The sequence below is a fragment of the Etheostoma spectabile genome, chromosome 18 (assembly GCF_008692095.1).
Source record: "Etheostoma spectabile isolate EspeVRDwgs_2016 chromosome 18, UIUC_Espe_1.0, whole genome shotgun sequence".
NCBI lineage: Eukaryota > Metazoa > Chordata > Actinopteri > Perciformes > Percidae > Etheostoma > Etheostoma spectabile.
The window spans coordinates 19,583,371-19,596,902 of record NC_045750.1 but is presented as its reverse complement, the minus strand read 5'-3'; the positions used below and the strand labels follow the sequence as shown (position 1 = coordinate 19,596,902).

At 47.3% G+C, this 13,532-nt stretch overlaps 1 protein-coding gene across 1 annotated transcript in view; it reads right to left on the bottom strand.

The window, feature by feature from the left end:
• Nucleotides 1-13,532, bottom strand: part of mdn1 (midasin AAA ATPase 1) — a 1,030,807-nt gene that overhangs the window by 987,551 nt on the left and 29,724 nt on the right. The window contains exons 37-61 of the mRNA XM_032542336.1: nt 12,918-13,115; nt 12,307-12,414; nt 11,668-11,856; nt 10,740-10,829; nt 10,386-10,649; nt 10,030-10,294; nt 9,781-9,940; nt 9,192-9,308; nt 8,895-9,103; nt 8,664-8,812; nt 8,109-8,308; nt 7,289-7,512; nt 6,899-7,012; nt 6,436-6,565; nt 6,013-6,119; nt 5,721-5,854; nt 5,259-5,425; nt 4,960-5,080; nt 4,534-4,747; nt 2,458-2,698; nt 2,242-2,365; nt 1,729-1,893; nt 1,434-1,648; nt 960-1,347; nt 44-156 (exon numbers count right to left, since the gene is read on the bottom strand). Of these exons, the coding sequence (XP_032398227.1) occupies nt 44-156; nt 960-1,347; nt 1,434-1,648; nt 1,729-1,893; nt 2,242-2,365; nt 2,458-2,698; nt 4,534-4,747; nt 4,960-5,080; nt 5,259-5,425; nt 5,721-5,854; nt 6,013-6,119; nt 6,436-6,565; nt 6,899-7,012; nt 7,289-7,512; nt 8,109-8,308; nt 8,664-8,812; nt 8,895-9,103; nt 9,192-9,308; nt 9,781-9,940; nt 10,030-10,294; nt 10,386-10,649; nt 10,740-10,829; nt 11,668-11,856; nt 12,307-12,414; nt 12,918-13,115 (4,406 nt within the window). The remainder of the gene's footprint in view (nt 1-43; nt 157-959; nt 1,348-1,433; nt 1,649-1,728; nt 1,894-2,241; nt 2,366-2,457; nt 2,699-4,533; nt 4,748-4,959; nt 5,081-5,258; nt 5,426-5,720; nt 5,855-6,012; nt 6,120-6,435; nt 6,566-6,898; nt 7,013-7,288; nt 7,513-8,108; nt 8,309-8,663; nt 8,813-8,894; nt 9,104-9,191; nt 9,309-9,780; nt 9,941-10,029; nt 10,295-10,385; nt 10,650-10,739; nt 10,830-11,667; nt 11,857-12,306; nt 12,415-12,917; nt 13,116-13,532) is intronic.

Genomic DNA, 13,532 nt, shown 5'->3' with positions numbered 1-13,532 from the left:
AATTATGGTCTGCACACAACGAGAACCTGCGACTGGTTCTGACCTGATCCGAGGATGCTGGAAGCCATCAGTGGTGCTGCTCTCCTCCAGCTCTGCGCCCGTCATCAGCTGGGATGACAGGCTGCGTCCTCTCCACTCCTCCTGCAGCAGAGCCAGCTGCAACAGACATCATCATCATCATAATCATCATCACCACCACCACCACCAGGCAAAGTATTTCTGGCTCTAAACAGCTTCTACCTAATTAATCAATTTTGTATTTTTTACATGAAATCAAACGATTCCAGTGAAATGTAATCCCATCTGTTCCTGATAGTGGCCACCTTCCTCCGTGTATCAAACCCTAGATACATTTTTGACACTGGAGTTGACAGTCCATAGAGACAATATGGGACATTGTTTTTGACTTGAGTTGTAACTTCTACATGTAACTTTTCATTTGTCACATCATCAAGATACAATATACACACGTTGCTTGTCAACTTTCATATTTCATATTTCTAAGACAAATTGTATCAGCTAAAAGCCATCTTGGTCAACCTTTAAGTTAATTATGATCAAATACTGGTAAAGACTTCCTACTGAGTGAGCTTTTAAATGAGACAAAGGTAGTCAAAAGCAATAGTTTATCAGAATATTTGAAATTATTTTGAATTAAAAATGTAATTTAAATATATATATATTTATATATAGACATCTTGTGGCTGGTTAGCTCAGTTGGTAGAGTAGGCACACTTCTAGAGGTTTATTTAAATATACAGAAGAAGATGGAGAAGGTCAAGCGTTCGAGTCCGACCTGTGATGGTTTGCTTCAGGTCTTCACCTCTCTCTCCCCATTCATATTTGAGCTGTCTTATCCATTAAAAGCGGAAATGCCCGAAAAAATAATCTTACAAAAAATGTATATACATCTTTATGAGAAAAAATGTGGTGTAAAGCAGAAACAAACAGCTGCTGACCTCCTGCTGTGCGTAGTTGAGTTTGTAGGCCCTCTTCACCGCTGGGTCAAAGATGGTCTGTGGTGTCCAGACCTTGATCTGCAGCAGGCCCATGTTGACCCAGAACACACCGGAGCGGGCCGGTGGGTTAGAGCCTTGGACCTTGCTCTGGACGTACTGCTGCAGGCAGGTGATGCAGGCCTCCACCAGGCCGTCAGGGAGCACATTCTGAGGCAGGAAGTCTCTGAAGACGGTCTGGATCTCCTGGGCAGCTATCAGAGGGTCCGGGTCCTCCACCAGGCTCTCACAGCTCTCCATGTAGCCCTCCTGCAGACTGGGAGGCAGCAAGTCTGCCATGCTCTGAAGCTGGCGGCGCAGGACCTCGCCCTGGAGCCGGAAGTCTGTGCCCCTAATGAGGAACGGGGGGGGAGGGGGATTAGGAAAGCCAATACTGATAACTGCTTCTGAAGAACATTTGTTTCTGTTTTTTTTTACCTGAACTCAGCCAATGCAGGGACGGCCATATTGTCCCACAACACAGCAGACACATCCTGCAGCTGCTGGATCCTCTCCTTCCATTCCCCCAGGGTGACATCGGACAGGGAGAGGAGGGCTGCCCCTGATGGATCCCACCCCCCTCCAGGATCACTGCTGCAGAGCACTCCCATCATACAATACGACCACACGGCTTTACTAAGCAAGGCCGGTCCCTAAAAGCAACAAGTCCAAGTGTTAATCCAGCAGGACATGCCTTTTAAACACAGTGAGATCAACAGGAGATAGACAGTACCATGTTGTCTGCTCCGTGGTGCAGCTTTGGCGCTGGCTGGGTCCTGGGACTTAGTGGGTCCCATTTCAGCCAGAGGTTGGGGTCAGAGGTCACACTGCAGGTCCACAGGGCAGCCAGGGCCTCTGACAGCAGCTCACACCACACAAACTGCAGCTCCTCAGCCGGCTAGACAACAGTCAGGGGGAATTATGAGCAACATTCTTGGTCTTTTACAGACACTTTGTCATTACATTTTAGAACACCAAGGGGGAGAGAGGATGCTGCAATTACATTGTTAGACCCTGGGCTGCCAGGACACTCCTGAATTATTGGTTTTAGTGTATTATCTCAGGTTTGGATCCCTCGGACATGTTTTAGGGTGCCAAATACATTTGGTCCAATTCTTCGCGTACACATTACACTCAACCTCTTGTTTTGTTGTGTGATTTTTGTTACTGTTTTTTACCACATGCATCATCCTGCACAGTGCAAGTCAAACATCCAAGTGAAGTGAGAAAAGGTGGGTGTACTGACCCTGTCGCTGCTGAGCAGGAACCAGAGCGGCTGCAGCTGGCTGACATTCATGGCTGTGGACTGGAGGCAGTAGCGCAGATGTCTGGAGAGTTCAGGACGTAAGCTGTCCTCGGCCTCCTGGTCACTGCAGAGCAACAGGAACAATTCACTACACATCCATCAGCTGCTTCAGGATCAGTACCCACAAGTATCTGTGTGTGTTTGAGGAGTTGTTACCCAGGCGAGAGCGCCAGGTGCAGCAGGTCCGTGCTGAGGCGCAGCTGGTTGAGGACAGCCAGCTGCTCCATCAGGGGCCAGAGCTGCGCCCAGCGACCCAGCTGCTGTAGCTCCTCTCTGGCCAGCTGGACTCCGGCTCCGGGCTCTTCGCCCTCAGGCAGGGAGCTGAGCTCCAGCAGTCCTCTCTGCTTCATCTGACGCTGCTGCTGCTCCACACTCGACACCAACCTCTCCAACACTCCTGATGGGAAGGTACAGAAGGACAATCACATACTGACTCTGTAACGTCACACTGGAGTTTCTCTTAGAGGGTAAAACAAGACTAAACGCTCCATTACACCGCAGACTATGAATGTGCTGGACAGCACAAACAGTATAATGGTGATTTAGGTATTCTTAGAGCTGAACAGCGGGGGGGGGGGGGGCGGGGGGGGGGGGGGGGCTGCTAACAACACGTATGAGAGGCAAACCACATGCTGATTAGATTTTGACTACAGCTTTTCATTGTAAGTTTTACCTACTATCACAGAGAAGTAGTGGGGGTGGCCATGCCACATCAGTTCTTCAGTGGCATGTAAAAGTGAATCTTCCTATCGGCCAGCCCTGTCGTGTGAGGCTTGTGCAGACAGTCTGCCTTTCTCCACACGGGGAAATATCGTTTGACATAAGAACTATCCTAAGTAGTTATTATTAGAACTGTGTTCCTGGCAGAAAGACTTTAAACTGCAGTGTGAAGTTGTTTTTGTTACTGATGAGCAGGTGGCCTTCACCCAGTTAAACCATGTATAACAAGTTTGTGCAAGTACAGAGTAACTTTAAAGTAAGAAAAAGGTGCCACACACCTTGGCTCCATATGTATTTCTCTATTTATTTTGTTGAGGTCTGATGATGAGTAAAAGAGTTGAAGAGTAACTTAACAGCAGCAGACTGAACGCCAGCATCACTGATGGGTGTGGTTTGAGGTGTGCTTTGTGACACCTGTAATCAAAGACTTGGATATCAACAAGTTTTGGGATATGATCCGACCTTTTCTAGAAGCTGGCTGAAGGAATGAATGAGAGACGCTGTGTTCACACGCTCCAACAAGTCCTCCACCGCTGGAACACTTTGGAAAAAAAGTGTATTTGGCACGGCTACATTTAAAACGGGAATATTAGTGGAATATTCACTTTCATTAGCCATGTAAACGGCTTAGTTGGAATATTATCTTTTTCGGAACAAGGGCAAAAAATTGAATATTATGTGCATGTAAATGTAGTCAGTGTTGTCACTGTTGGAGTTAACTGACAGCAAAGCATTTGGGTAAAAGTTGAAACCAGTGGAAATCAGCAGAAACAAGATTTTCATCTGCTTTTGGAGCAAAGAGAGGAAGGACGCAGCGCATCCAATAAAAGAGGAGAGCTCATCCTTAAACTAATGTTCTCAGTAAACTTCATAACAATCTGCTATGATGACCCCCTCCCACTCTTTGGGCAGCTCTTGGTACTTTTTGTGAGTTGGGTAGGTTTGAGCAATGGTGGCCAAAAGGTTACCACTGGAGGTGCCCTTGAGCAAGGCCCTAACCCCAACCCCTCAGTGGCCAGCAGATCAGCCTGTGGTGGTGCTGGGCAACTTCCAGGTATGAATGTGTATGAATATGTAACTGTGAATGGGATCAGCGCGTTCCTGTAAAAGAAAGGCTTCCTCTCAGTGAACTTTCCCTGACTGAATAAAGGTAAAGAGAAGAGATCTCGATCCCCTCAGGGTTTGGTTTAGGTTGTATTTTAAGTTGCTTTGCTTTGGGTTTTTCACACATTCATCTATTCTACACCACTGATAATACAGATATACATTTTTAATAATATTTTTCAGCAACTTTTATTATGGGTTAAATAAAATGGTTTTAATTTAATCCTAAAACTATTTGTGGTCTTCATTCTTTTGTTGTGAATTTGAGCTGGTTCAGGACACTGCCCAAAGGATGTGCAAGAGAACGTTAGTAAGTCAAAACACAGGATTCACACTACGGGGATCAACAAGCCCATGGTTTGGCCCTGTAGCCACCACAGGTGAAAGGTATTTCTGTAACAGGCTCACCAGTCTTGTGTGGATCCAGCTGGTTGTTGGCCAGCAGAACAAGGCCCCAGGCCTCTAGCAGACTCTCTTTGATGTCCAGCCCGAGCCCGGCACCCTGAAGTTGGACCAGCTCCTGCCTCCAGGGACCTGTGCTGGCGTCCAGCCTCAGATCGCTCACATCCAGGGCTTTACTCAGGAGCCGGAGCCGAGACGCACACTCAGCCACTGATTCCAACTGGGGAACAAGATGGATGAGTTTTGTAAAGTCAACTCAGATACACTGTGAATGCCTGACATTATACTACAACCATATGAGGCAAGATAGAGAAGACCGTAGGTAAGACAGGAAACATAAAAACAACTGCTGACAATGAGATGTGATAGGGAACAATTTCAAACACAGTTTAGGTCTGACTGAAAACAAGAGCTGAGGAAGCGTCTCCACACCTTGAATGGCAGAGCTTTCCCGAGGGTTTTCTGGATGCCCTTTAGAGCTGTGGCCACAGACACCGGGGTGGACAGAACCGTCTGGATGGCTGCAGAGACCGCCTGCAGCTCCTGCTGACCTCTGGAGTACAGCACAGACAAGTGTCGGGAATTGAAAATACATTAGCTAAATATTTTCTTAGACAACTGTAGCAGAACATTAGTAATATACAGACAGTGCTATTGGCACTCTTACAGTCATACTATCTGTGTAATGTTAGAGACATGTCATGTAATGCATTGTAGAAAAAAGTGTTTACTGGAATGTGGCTTCAGTGTCTCCCAGCAGCAGCTGGGGCAGTCGGAGGATCAGGTGTTTCTGGACCCACTGCCAGTGTAGAGACAGCACCGAGATGCCCTGAGAGTCCGCCGCCAGCGTGCTACACACATCCCAGAACCGATCGAGCCATTGCAGCAGCTGCAGGATCTGAACACACAGCACAGGCACAGAGCTAAGGAAATGCTTTCAGAATTGGGAAGGGGAGGAGGCAGTGGTACAGGTGGCAACTGAACAAGCAGTAGTAGAGCTATTACTGCTATTGCTGTGTTAAAGTTGTAGTTGAAGTAGCAGCCGCAGCAGTAATGATAACAGTAGCTGCTATCTGTAGTGGTAGCAGAAGGAAAAATGTGCAGGACCGGCAGGAGCTAGCAGTAATAGTAACAGTAAGAAAAGAGACGTGTGTGTGTCCAGTGACACAATACCAAAGCAAGCGAGCTCTAACCTCGAACATGATGTGGTCCGAGATGGTGGGTTGGCCGCTCTGCACAGCCTGCAGGGTGAACGAGTCCCACAGGTCAAAGAAGGTGCGCAGATGCATGAGCACTGGGTGGGGCAGGTGACCAATATCCACAGTGCCTGAGGGGAGAGGGGCAGTTACATACTGTGCTGGGGCATCAGGAGGTAGACATTTTGTAACTTAGTTTGAAGGGGGAGTCCGGTATGGAGAACGATGTTCTGGCATGCGCTTCCATCAGTTCATACTGATCCACAGCGTGCTGCGGTGCATACTGTACCTTTGCTGAAGGCTGTGGCTATTCTCAGGGCACAGTTCTGAGCAGACAGGTTGATAGCACAGGTGCAGATGACAGACCTCTCCTCTCTGTCCATCATCAGAACAATCCTGACAAACACAGTCACATCATTAGCACTCTGCGCCTGGAAGCAGTTATTTATCTTTACTTTATTCTTCATACATTTCCTGCAAGATCACTGTACATGGAAAAGAACAAATAGTATTTTAATCAATTTTCAGATATCTTAAAACAATACATATCCCACTTCATTTTCTTAGCATATTGTGTGTTTTGCTTGATTTGTTTGCCTTCCACTTGCAAATGCATATAGGCTTGTTTCACTGTAGCAATCTCTAAAGACTCTTTCCATGCCAGAGTTGTGTAAGTGGCAGCATAAAGGCTGACAGGCAACCGCCACCGTACCTGTTAGCAACTGCGTTCAGTGCCTCCAGGAACTCTGTGTATCTCTCCTCGTCCTCAAAGCTGCACTTGTTAGCTAAAATATCCAGGTATTGCTTGTTCCATCGCATGTCCACCAGAATCCTGTATTCATCTAGCAATGTAACACACAGCGGTTAATACTCATGAAGATGGCAGCAGTATGCTCTAACACAGGTCATACATTTCTGATAGTAAGGCATGCAATGTTCTGCACTGAAATAATTATTATCAGCTTTAGCATGAAGTTGGAAAAACATCATGGACATCGCTGACAAGTCCAAGACACCTTAACCTGCATGCCTGCAAGACTTCCCACGTCACCTTGATGATTGTGTTAACTTAGAATTCTACTTTTGACATCGTACATTAAATCATATATATGTATGTGGAGGTTGTGATTTCAACATTCTGTTCAGGGACTGCAGATGCAGGAGAACAAGTTTACCTTTGCTGTGAGGCTGGAGCAGCTCTGCTAGTGACTTGCCCTTGGCAGCAAGTTTGCTCCCAAACACCGCCTTCAGAGCCCGGTTTCCTGCCTCCACCTGGACCAGAGCCGGGTCTGGAAGAGAACAAGCACCCTGCTTTAGGATCCTAAGCACTGCATAGTTCTGGAAACTCTTGACAAAAGAAAAATTCCCGTATTCATTTCTGCAGTGTGATTACAATATAATCTGTACAACACAGATACCTCTGTACGGAAGAATCACTTGTCAGTGATCAAAAACATGTACCTTAAATCCATTCGAAGGAAATCTACTATCATTGCACATGAATACCTTGTTTTGGAGTGGTATGAAAGTGAGTAGTTTGTGTGTGTGTGCATAAAGAAACACACCAGGGGCATATTTGTAGCTCCTGCCCAGGTGTGAGAGCCAGCTGCTACGGAGGATCCAGTCTCCGTGAGAGGCCCTCTCCGTTAGCAGTCTCACTGCTGTAGGGATCAGCCTCAGAGTGTCCCCATCGGCCAGATCCACCACTCCTCCAGAGAACACCAGGCCTTCATGGACACCACTGCTCTGCAGCGCCCTCTGCAGGTCACTCAGACTCAGTGGCCGACTCCTGCGGATCAACACAGCTAGTGGAATTATTTCCTAAAGTATTAAACTTTACAACTTTTTTATTCATTCAACGGTTTCTCCAATTTAACTGACAGTTAAAACTGCTTTAAGTGCTTAAACACACACAACAGACACTTTCACTACTATCTTTGATCTCTCTCACTCTCTCTCTCTCACCTCAACATCTGCTTTGAGTAATTACACTACAGGCAAAGCTTACAGTTAGACTGACATTACAAGTACCATCTTTACAGCTCTACATCTGAATCTATCACTTACACCTTAACTCCTTTCAGAGCTTAAACCAGGACTCAATCGCCAGCATCTTCACATGAACCGATACTTCAATTTTATTGAGCACTTACTCTTTTCAATTCCATTCAGGATTCACAGTTATGTTGAAACTTAACTAAAACCTAATTTGGTTTCAACTGCCACTTCTGGTGTTTTTTTAACATTTATCCATCATTTATCCATCAGGTACATCTTTACTTCCCTTAATACCCTTTTCAATGTTGGATAGGTCCTTCCGAATAAATTTGCACTGGTAGTTACGTCCACTGCAGACTGATGTGATGGTGTTGTTCCCATCCTTACCGTTTGCCCTGCAGGCTGAGGGTGTTGAGGCAAAACGAGAGGACCTGTCCATCTCGGAGGACAGCGGAGAAGCAGGAATCCTCGGTGGAGAGGAGGGCAGAGGGGAAGCCGTCAGGCCACACCCCAGCACACAGCAGCCCACTGCCCCAGTCCTCGGTGTCCAGGATGGCCAAGTGCTGCTCTATTAGCTGCTGGGCGTGCTGGAGGGAAAACAAGGCATCATGAATGTGAAAAGGTAAAAACATTAGGATTTATTATCTGGCTGACCAAACCTCATCATTTACCAAAACAAATCCATAAATAAAAACTGCAAGGATATGATAATGGTACTGTAATACGATAATGGATTGTTAATTAAGTGAAGGAATTGCAATGAAAGTAGAGTCTAAAATTTGAAAAAGTCCTTCTGGTTAAACAGACTGGAAGAAGTAATGATACAGACCAAGAGACAGTGAGCACACAGGTAAGGGGGGCTGGTGTGAAGGAGGCCCTTTGGTAACAACCGGCAGTGAGACAGAGGAGAGAACAAGGACATATTTGCAGTGGCTTTGCTACCTTGAGGCTGGCGGTGGTGCGTTGGCAGAGCGAGTAGGCCTCTCCACAGGCGTGCTGCAGGGCGCTGGGTAGATCTACACCTCGCTGCAGCTGGCAGGACAGCAGCGACGCAGCATGGAGCAGGGAAGCCACTGAGGAGGCGGGCGAATCTGAGAGATAGAACCCTTCTTTTAGTAACTCTGCAGATTGACTGACTGACGAGCAGCATATTGGCTTGTTGTCAGTGCTTACCCCAAATGGCAGATTTGATGCTTTTATGTATTTCAATCAGCAGATCACACACACAGTCCCCGGTCACTCCTGCAGTGTGAAGAAGGGTCTTCAGGTCCAGTGTGTCCCAGCAGACCCCCTCATGTTCCCCTGGGATGTACACCTCCACCCCTCTGTTCCTCATGGCTCTGGAGAGCTCCCCATGCACAGGGTCCATGGTCAGGAACAGCCTGCAAAGCCCACACATCAGCTGAGCATGGATGTCTGCAATTACTTCTTCAAAAAGTGACCAGGCTCTAACATTGCTTCCTACTGTACCTGAAGTTAGGATGTGGGCTGATTTTGGGGGTTTTCCCGTCTATGACGCCGCGTTCGTTGATGGTGAGCGATCCGCCGGGCTCGAGCAGAGCGTTGAGGCGATCCAGGACAGACGCACTGAGCACATAATACAGGATCAGTACAAGTTGCTAAATAGTCTCACCTTTTTTTCCAGGCTTGATTGAAGTTGTTGATCCCCTGAGATTTCTCTTTATCTACGTATCTCATCTCCTATTGGTTCTCATTTTAAATATCTGTCCAATGAGCTTACTAGCAATGGCCTTTTGTTTTGCTTTATTGAAGACAAAATCCAAATCAGATTTTTTTCCCTATAAGAATCCTAAAATAAGACAAGCTATCCAAACACAATGGTAAAAATACCAATACCACAATATGCCAAACATGTTGCTGCATTCGCTTTTTGAGGTTATCTCTGCAAGGTTCTCTGGCCCTGAGTTTTTATGATGTGTGTGGTCTTTGTTGCTTCTGTGAAACAGCCCAGTGATGTAGCCATTATTATTTCCAAATCCCATGTGAAAAATGTTTTACAAGCACACAAGTACACAGAGGATGTAGCACTTCTGCTCACCTGCAGAAGTTGACGTTGTCCATGAGCAGCCAGTCCCCGGCCTGCAGGGCCTGGACCAGCATCCCGTCCAACCACTCGAAGCCTCCGTTTGTCCAGCCGTCCTCCAGCTGAGCCAGGCGCTCCTTCAGCAGCGTGAAGTCCGTCTGCAGTTTGGACATGTCTGGAGGACACACACAAGCACGTTACAGCTCTTTCTTATACTTACAAGAGAAGTAAACTAGCCGGCAGTATCCAGGAGTGATCCGTTACCAGTGAAGACTTTGAGCTTGGTGTTGAGTTTCTGCAGAAGGAGGATGATGACCTCCAGCTTGTTCAGTGCCTCTGAGTTGATGCTCCCCCCGCCTCTCTGCAGGCCCTCCTCCTTCAGCCAATGGCAGAACAGACCCCACGTCTGCAGTAGGAACTCTGTGTCCTGGATGCCAACATCCAGCGACATCAGGCCACGCCTTATTACCATGGCAACTATGTAGTCCACGCTTTCCAGCACTTGTTGCCATGGCCTCATAATATCGACCTGAAATGGAGAAAAGAGTGCCGAGTGATGAAGTCTGATGTTCCCAGACAATTAAACTCTAGCAAAGACAGGCCTGGGAGCTGCTGGCTACCTGTTCGAAGCCCCCCAGCAGCTCCGTGGTGTCCATGGCGCTGTTCATGGCCATAACCCGGAGCCGGTGTCCCGTCAGCAGAGCCAGCAGCCGCGCCAGGCTGGTCTTTGCGCTGGCTGTAGGGCCCACCAGTATGGTCATCCAGCCCATCTCCACACACTTCATCAGGGACTCTAGGGGCCGCAGCGCCTGGTGTGTGATGGACAGTGGGGGGTCCAGCGCTACAGGGGCTCCACCGCTGCGTTGCAGGACCGAGAAGCCCACCTATCATGAGAGAGGAAATCCTTAACTTTGTCCGTTCAATTTAAAACATTTGCTTTTGAACAATATGATAATATATTGTTGCTGACAAACCTGCAGGTTGAGTGGAGTGATGTGGAACTGTCTGGAGCCGCTGTAAGGCTCAAAGTCCTCCCCAAACACCTTCCTGAACACGGACAGAACCTGTGTGGGACAGCAGGGGTCTCACAGACTCAACACAGGAAAAAGACTACCCAAACAGGTAAGGAAATACACAAAGAAGACTGGTGGTGGCCTCTGAATGCAGAGAAATGAGCGAATTAAACATCTTGGCTCAATGTGTGAATGCACTAAGCCGAGCTCGCATAACAGCAAAAACATTACACTGTGGTGTTTATTATTACTTTTGAAATGGACTAATAAGTACCTAATATTGAGGAAAAAGTACCAATGTTGGTATTAGAGTGGCTGTAGGGATGGCCGAATGAAGCTTCGTGAACAAGTGTCTTTCTCTTTTGAGCTAGATGACTAGATGGCGCTCTCTGTTCAACAATTGGTTGAGAATATACTGAATTGCAATGCCTTAAGCCTTTCCAGTAAAACCAAGAGTGCCATCTAGTGGGCTTAGAAAATTAAGACACCGGTTCACGAAGCTTCATTTGGCCATCACTAGTGGAGGGCACGTTGTCTCTCAGGAGACTCTCGTTAGAAATATTAGGTACTGCACAGTTACAGTTGTACGGCTCTATCCTGCAAGGATTACGAGTCGAGCTGTTCAAACCCACATAACCCTGACCAACTGGTTCTGAGGGACCTGTAGTTTTCCCCAGACATTTAAACTACGACCAGACCGTAGTCAAAGCCACTCAGACAACTGGCTGGCACAATTAAAGAGTCTTAAATTTTGTATACTATCTCTACCAAAAAGGCTGTTCAACAAACATCCAATATCACTCTCAGAAGGTTGTCAAACATCATCTTAGAGTGAGACCAATCCTTTCATGATGATTTCTTGAACGTGAAAGTTGAAGAAATGGTGTACCTGAGCCTTGTCAGCCTCGGCCCTCATCCTGTCAGCGTACACCAGGGCCACGTGCTGGCCTGGGTTGTAAAACCCTGGGGACTGGTCTGCCTGCATCAGCTGACACCAGCGGAACAGGTCACGCAGGTTGAACTCCCAGGGGCTTCCTCTCTGGCCCCAGCGGCGCTCCACACTCACCTCCTGAACAAGCTGTTGGAGGCAGAGCACCGTCTCACTCACAGCTTTAAACACGTGACACCCTGCATGCTGCTGGACCGGCACAGCAGAACCAGTCTCTCAATCGAGAGGGCGACTGTGGCTCAGTGGTAGAGCGGTTGCCTGCCAATCGGAAGGTTGGTGGTTCGATCCCCGCCCCTGCAGTCATTGCCGAAGTGTCCTTGGGCAAGACACTGAACCCCGAGTTTCCCCTGGTGCTGCGAATCGGAGTGTGAATGTGTGTGAATGTTTATCTGATGAGCAGGTGGCACCTTGTACGGCAGCCCCGGCCACAGTGTATGAATGTGTGTGAATGATGAATGTTTCCTGCAGATGTAAAAGCGCTTTGAGCAGTTGTCAAGACTGGAAAAGTGCTATATAAATACAGCACATTTACATTTACATTCAATCAGCAGTAGTTTTAGTGAGGGAAGACAAACGTACCCGGTTACTGAACTCCACCATTTTAGCGATGATTTCCTTATCAATGCTGGTAAAAATGGAGTCTCCGATGAACTCCATGTCTTTGCTCGTGAGTTGGTCCACAAACACCTGAGAACACAGTAGTAAGTCTGATATAATTAAAGTGATTGCTCTGCTCCAAGATGAGATTCAGGTGTTCACTCTTCTCAGAGAGCTGAGGAGGGCGGCAGCAGCAATGGCAGCAATGTGGGAAATCATTGCAACACAATCTATAGCCTTGATTAAGGTTTTAAGGTTTTGACCCACTGAATAATATTCAGAAAAATGACCAAATCCTGTTGTTTATCAGCCTTTGTGCACAGATTCATATCCATGGTCAGCTAACACAAAGACATTATTTTCCAAAACTACACATCCTTTTCCATCCAACCTCAGCAGATTTTTTGCTGCTGAACTGAAGCAAGAAACTTTCTAAGCACTATTACAGTACTGCATTCAATTATTAAGAAATCAATTTCCCAAATTAACAACTATAAAAATAAATGAGAAAAGAAGAAAATAATTCAAACAGTGAATAAGCACTAACTAAATGTGATATAAAGGTTAGTGTGATCCTGTCGGCTGCTGCAGACCTGAGTGAATCGGTTGAGGAAGGATTTGGGCAGTCCCTTACGCCCGCCGCCTTGCGTGAAGGGATTCTGGCAGCCAAAGATTTTGGTCTTCTCCTGCTGGACCTGGAAGCTCATTCCCAATTCAGGAATGTAGATCTCTGCTCGGTGGTCGAAGCAGGCATTCAGGCCCTCCAACACCGACTGGGAGGCCAGGTTCAGCTGGCAGCGGGGGGACAAGCCAAGTCACTTTCATATCACACACAAGGGCAAACTCACACTTGGCCCAGTTAAGCCCAGTTACACTGTGCGTGAGCACACTGGACCCTAGCTAGTGCCCTGGCCCGCCTCTTTCAAACGTGCCCGGGCATGGCTCGGTTGGGCTCAGTGTGATTGCTGAACATGCCCGGGTCTGGTTCTTACCTTAGAGATAAACGGAAATTGCAGTCAGCGAGTCCTGCAAGGTACAGATGACAGCGTGCTCTGGCCCTAATTGTTTTACTTCACTGTGAGTGCAGACCAGCAGTGGAGTGGGAAGGGGGACCTTCGTGCTCGAACACGGTTCAAGGCAATAGGGCCAAGTTTGAGTACACCCTTAATTCAGCATCATCACATTACAAGTGGCTTTCTTAGGGTTTG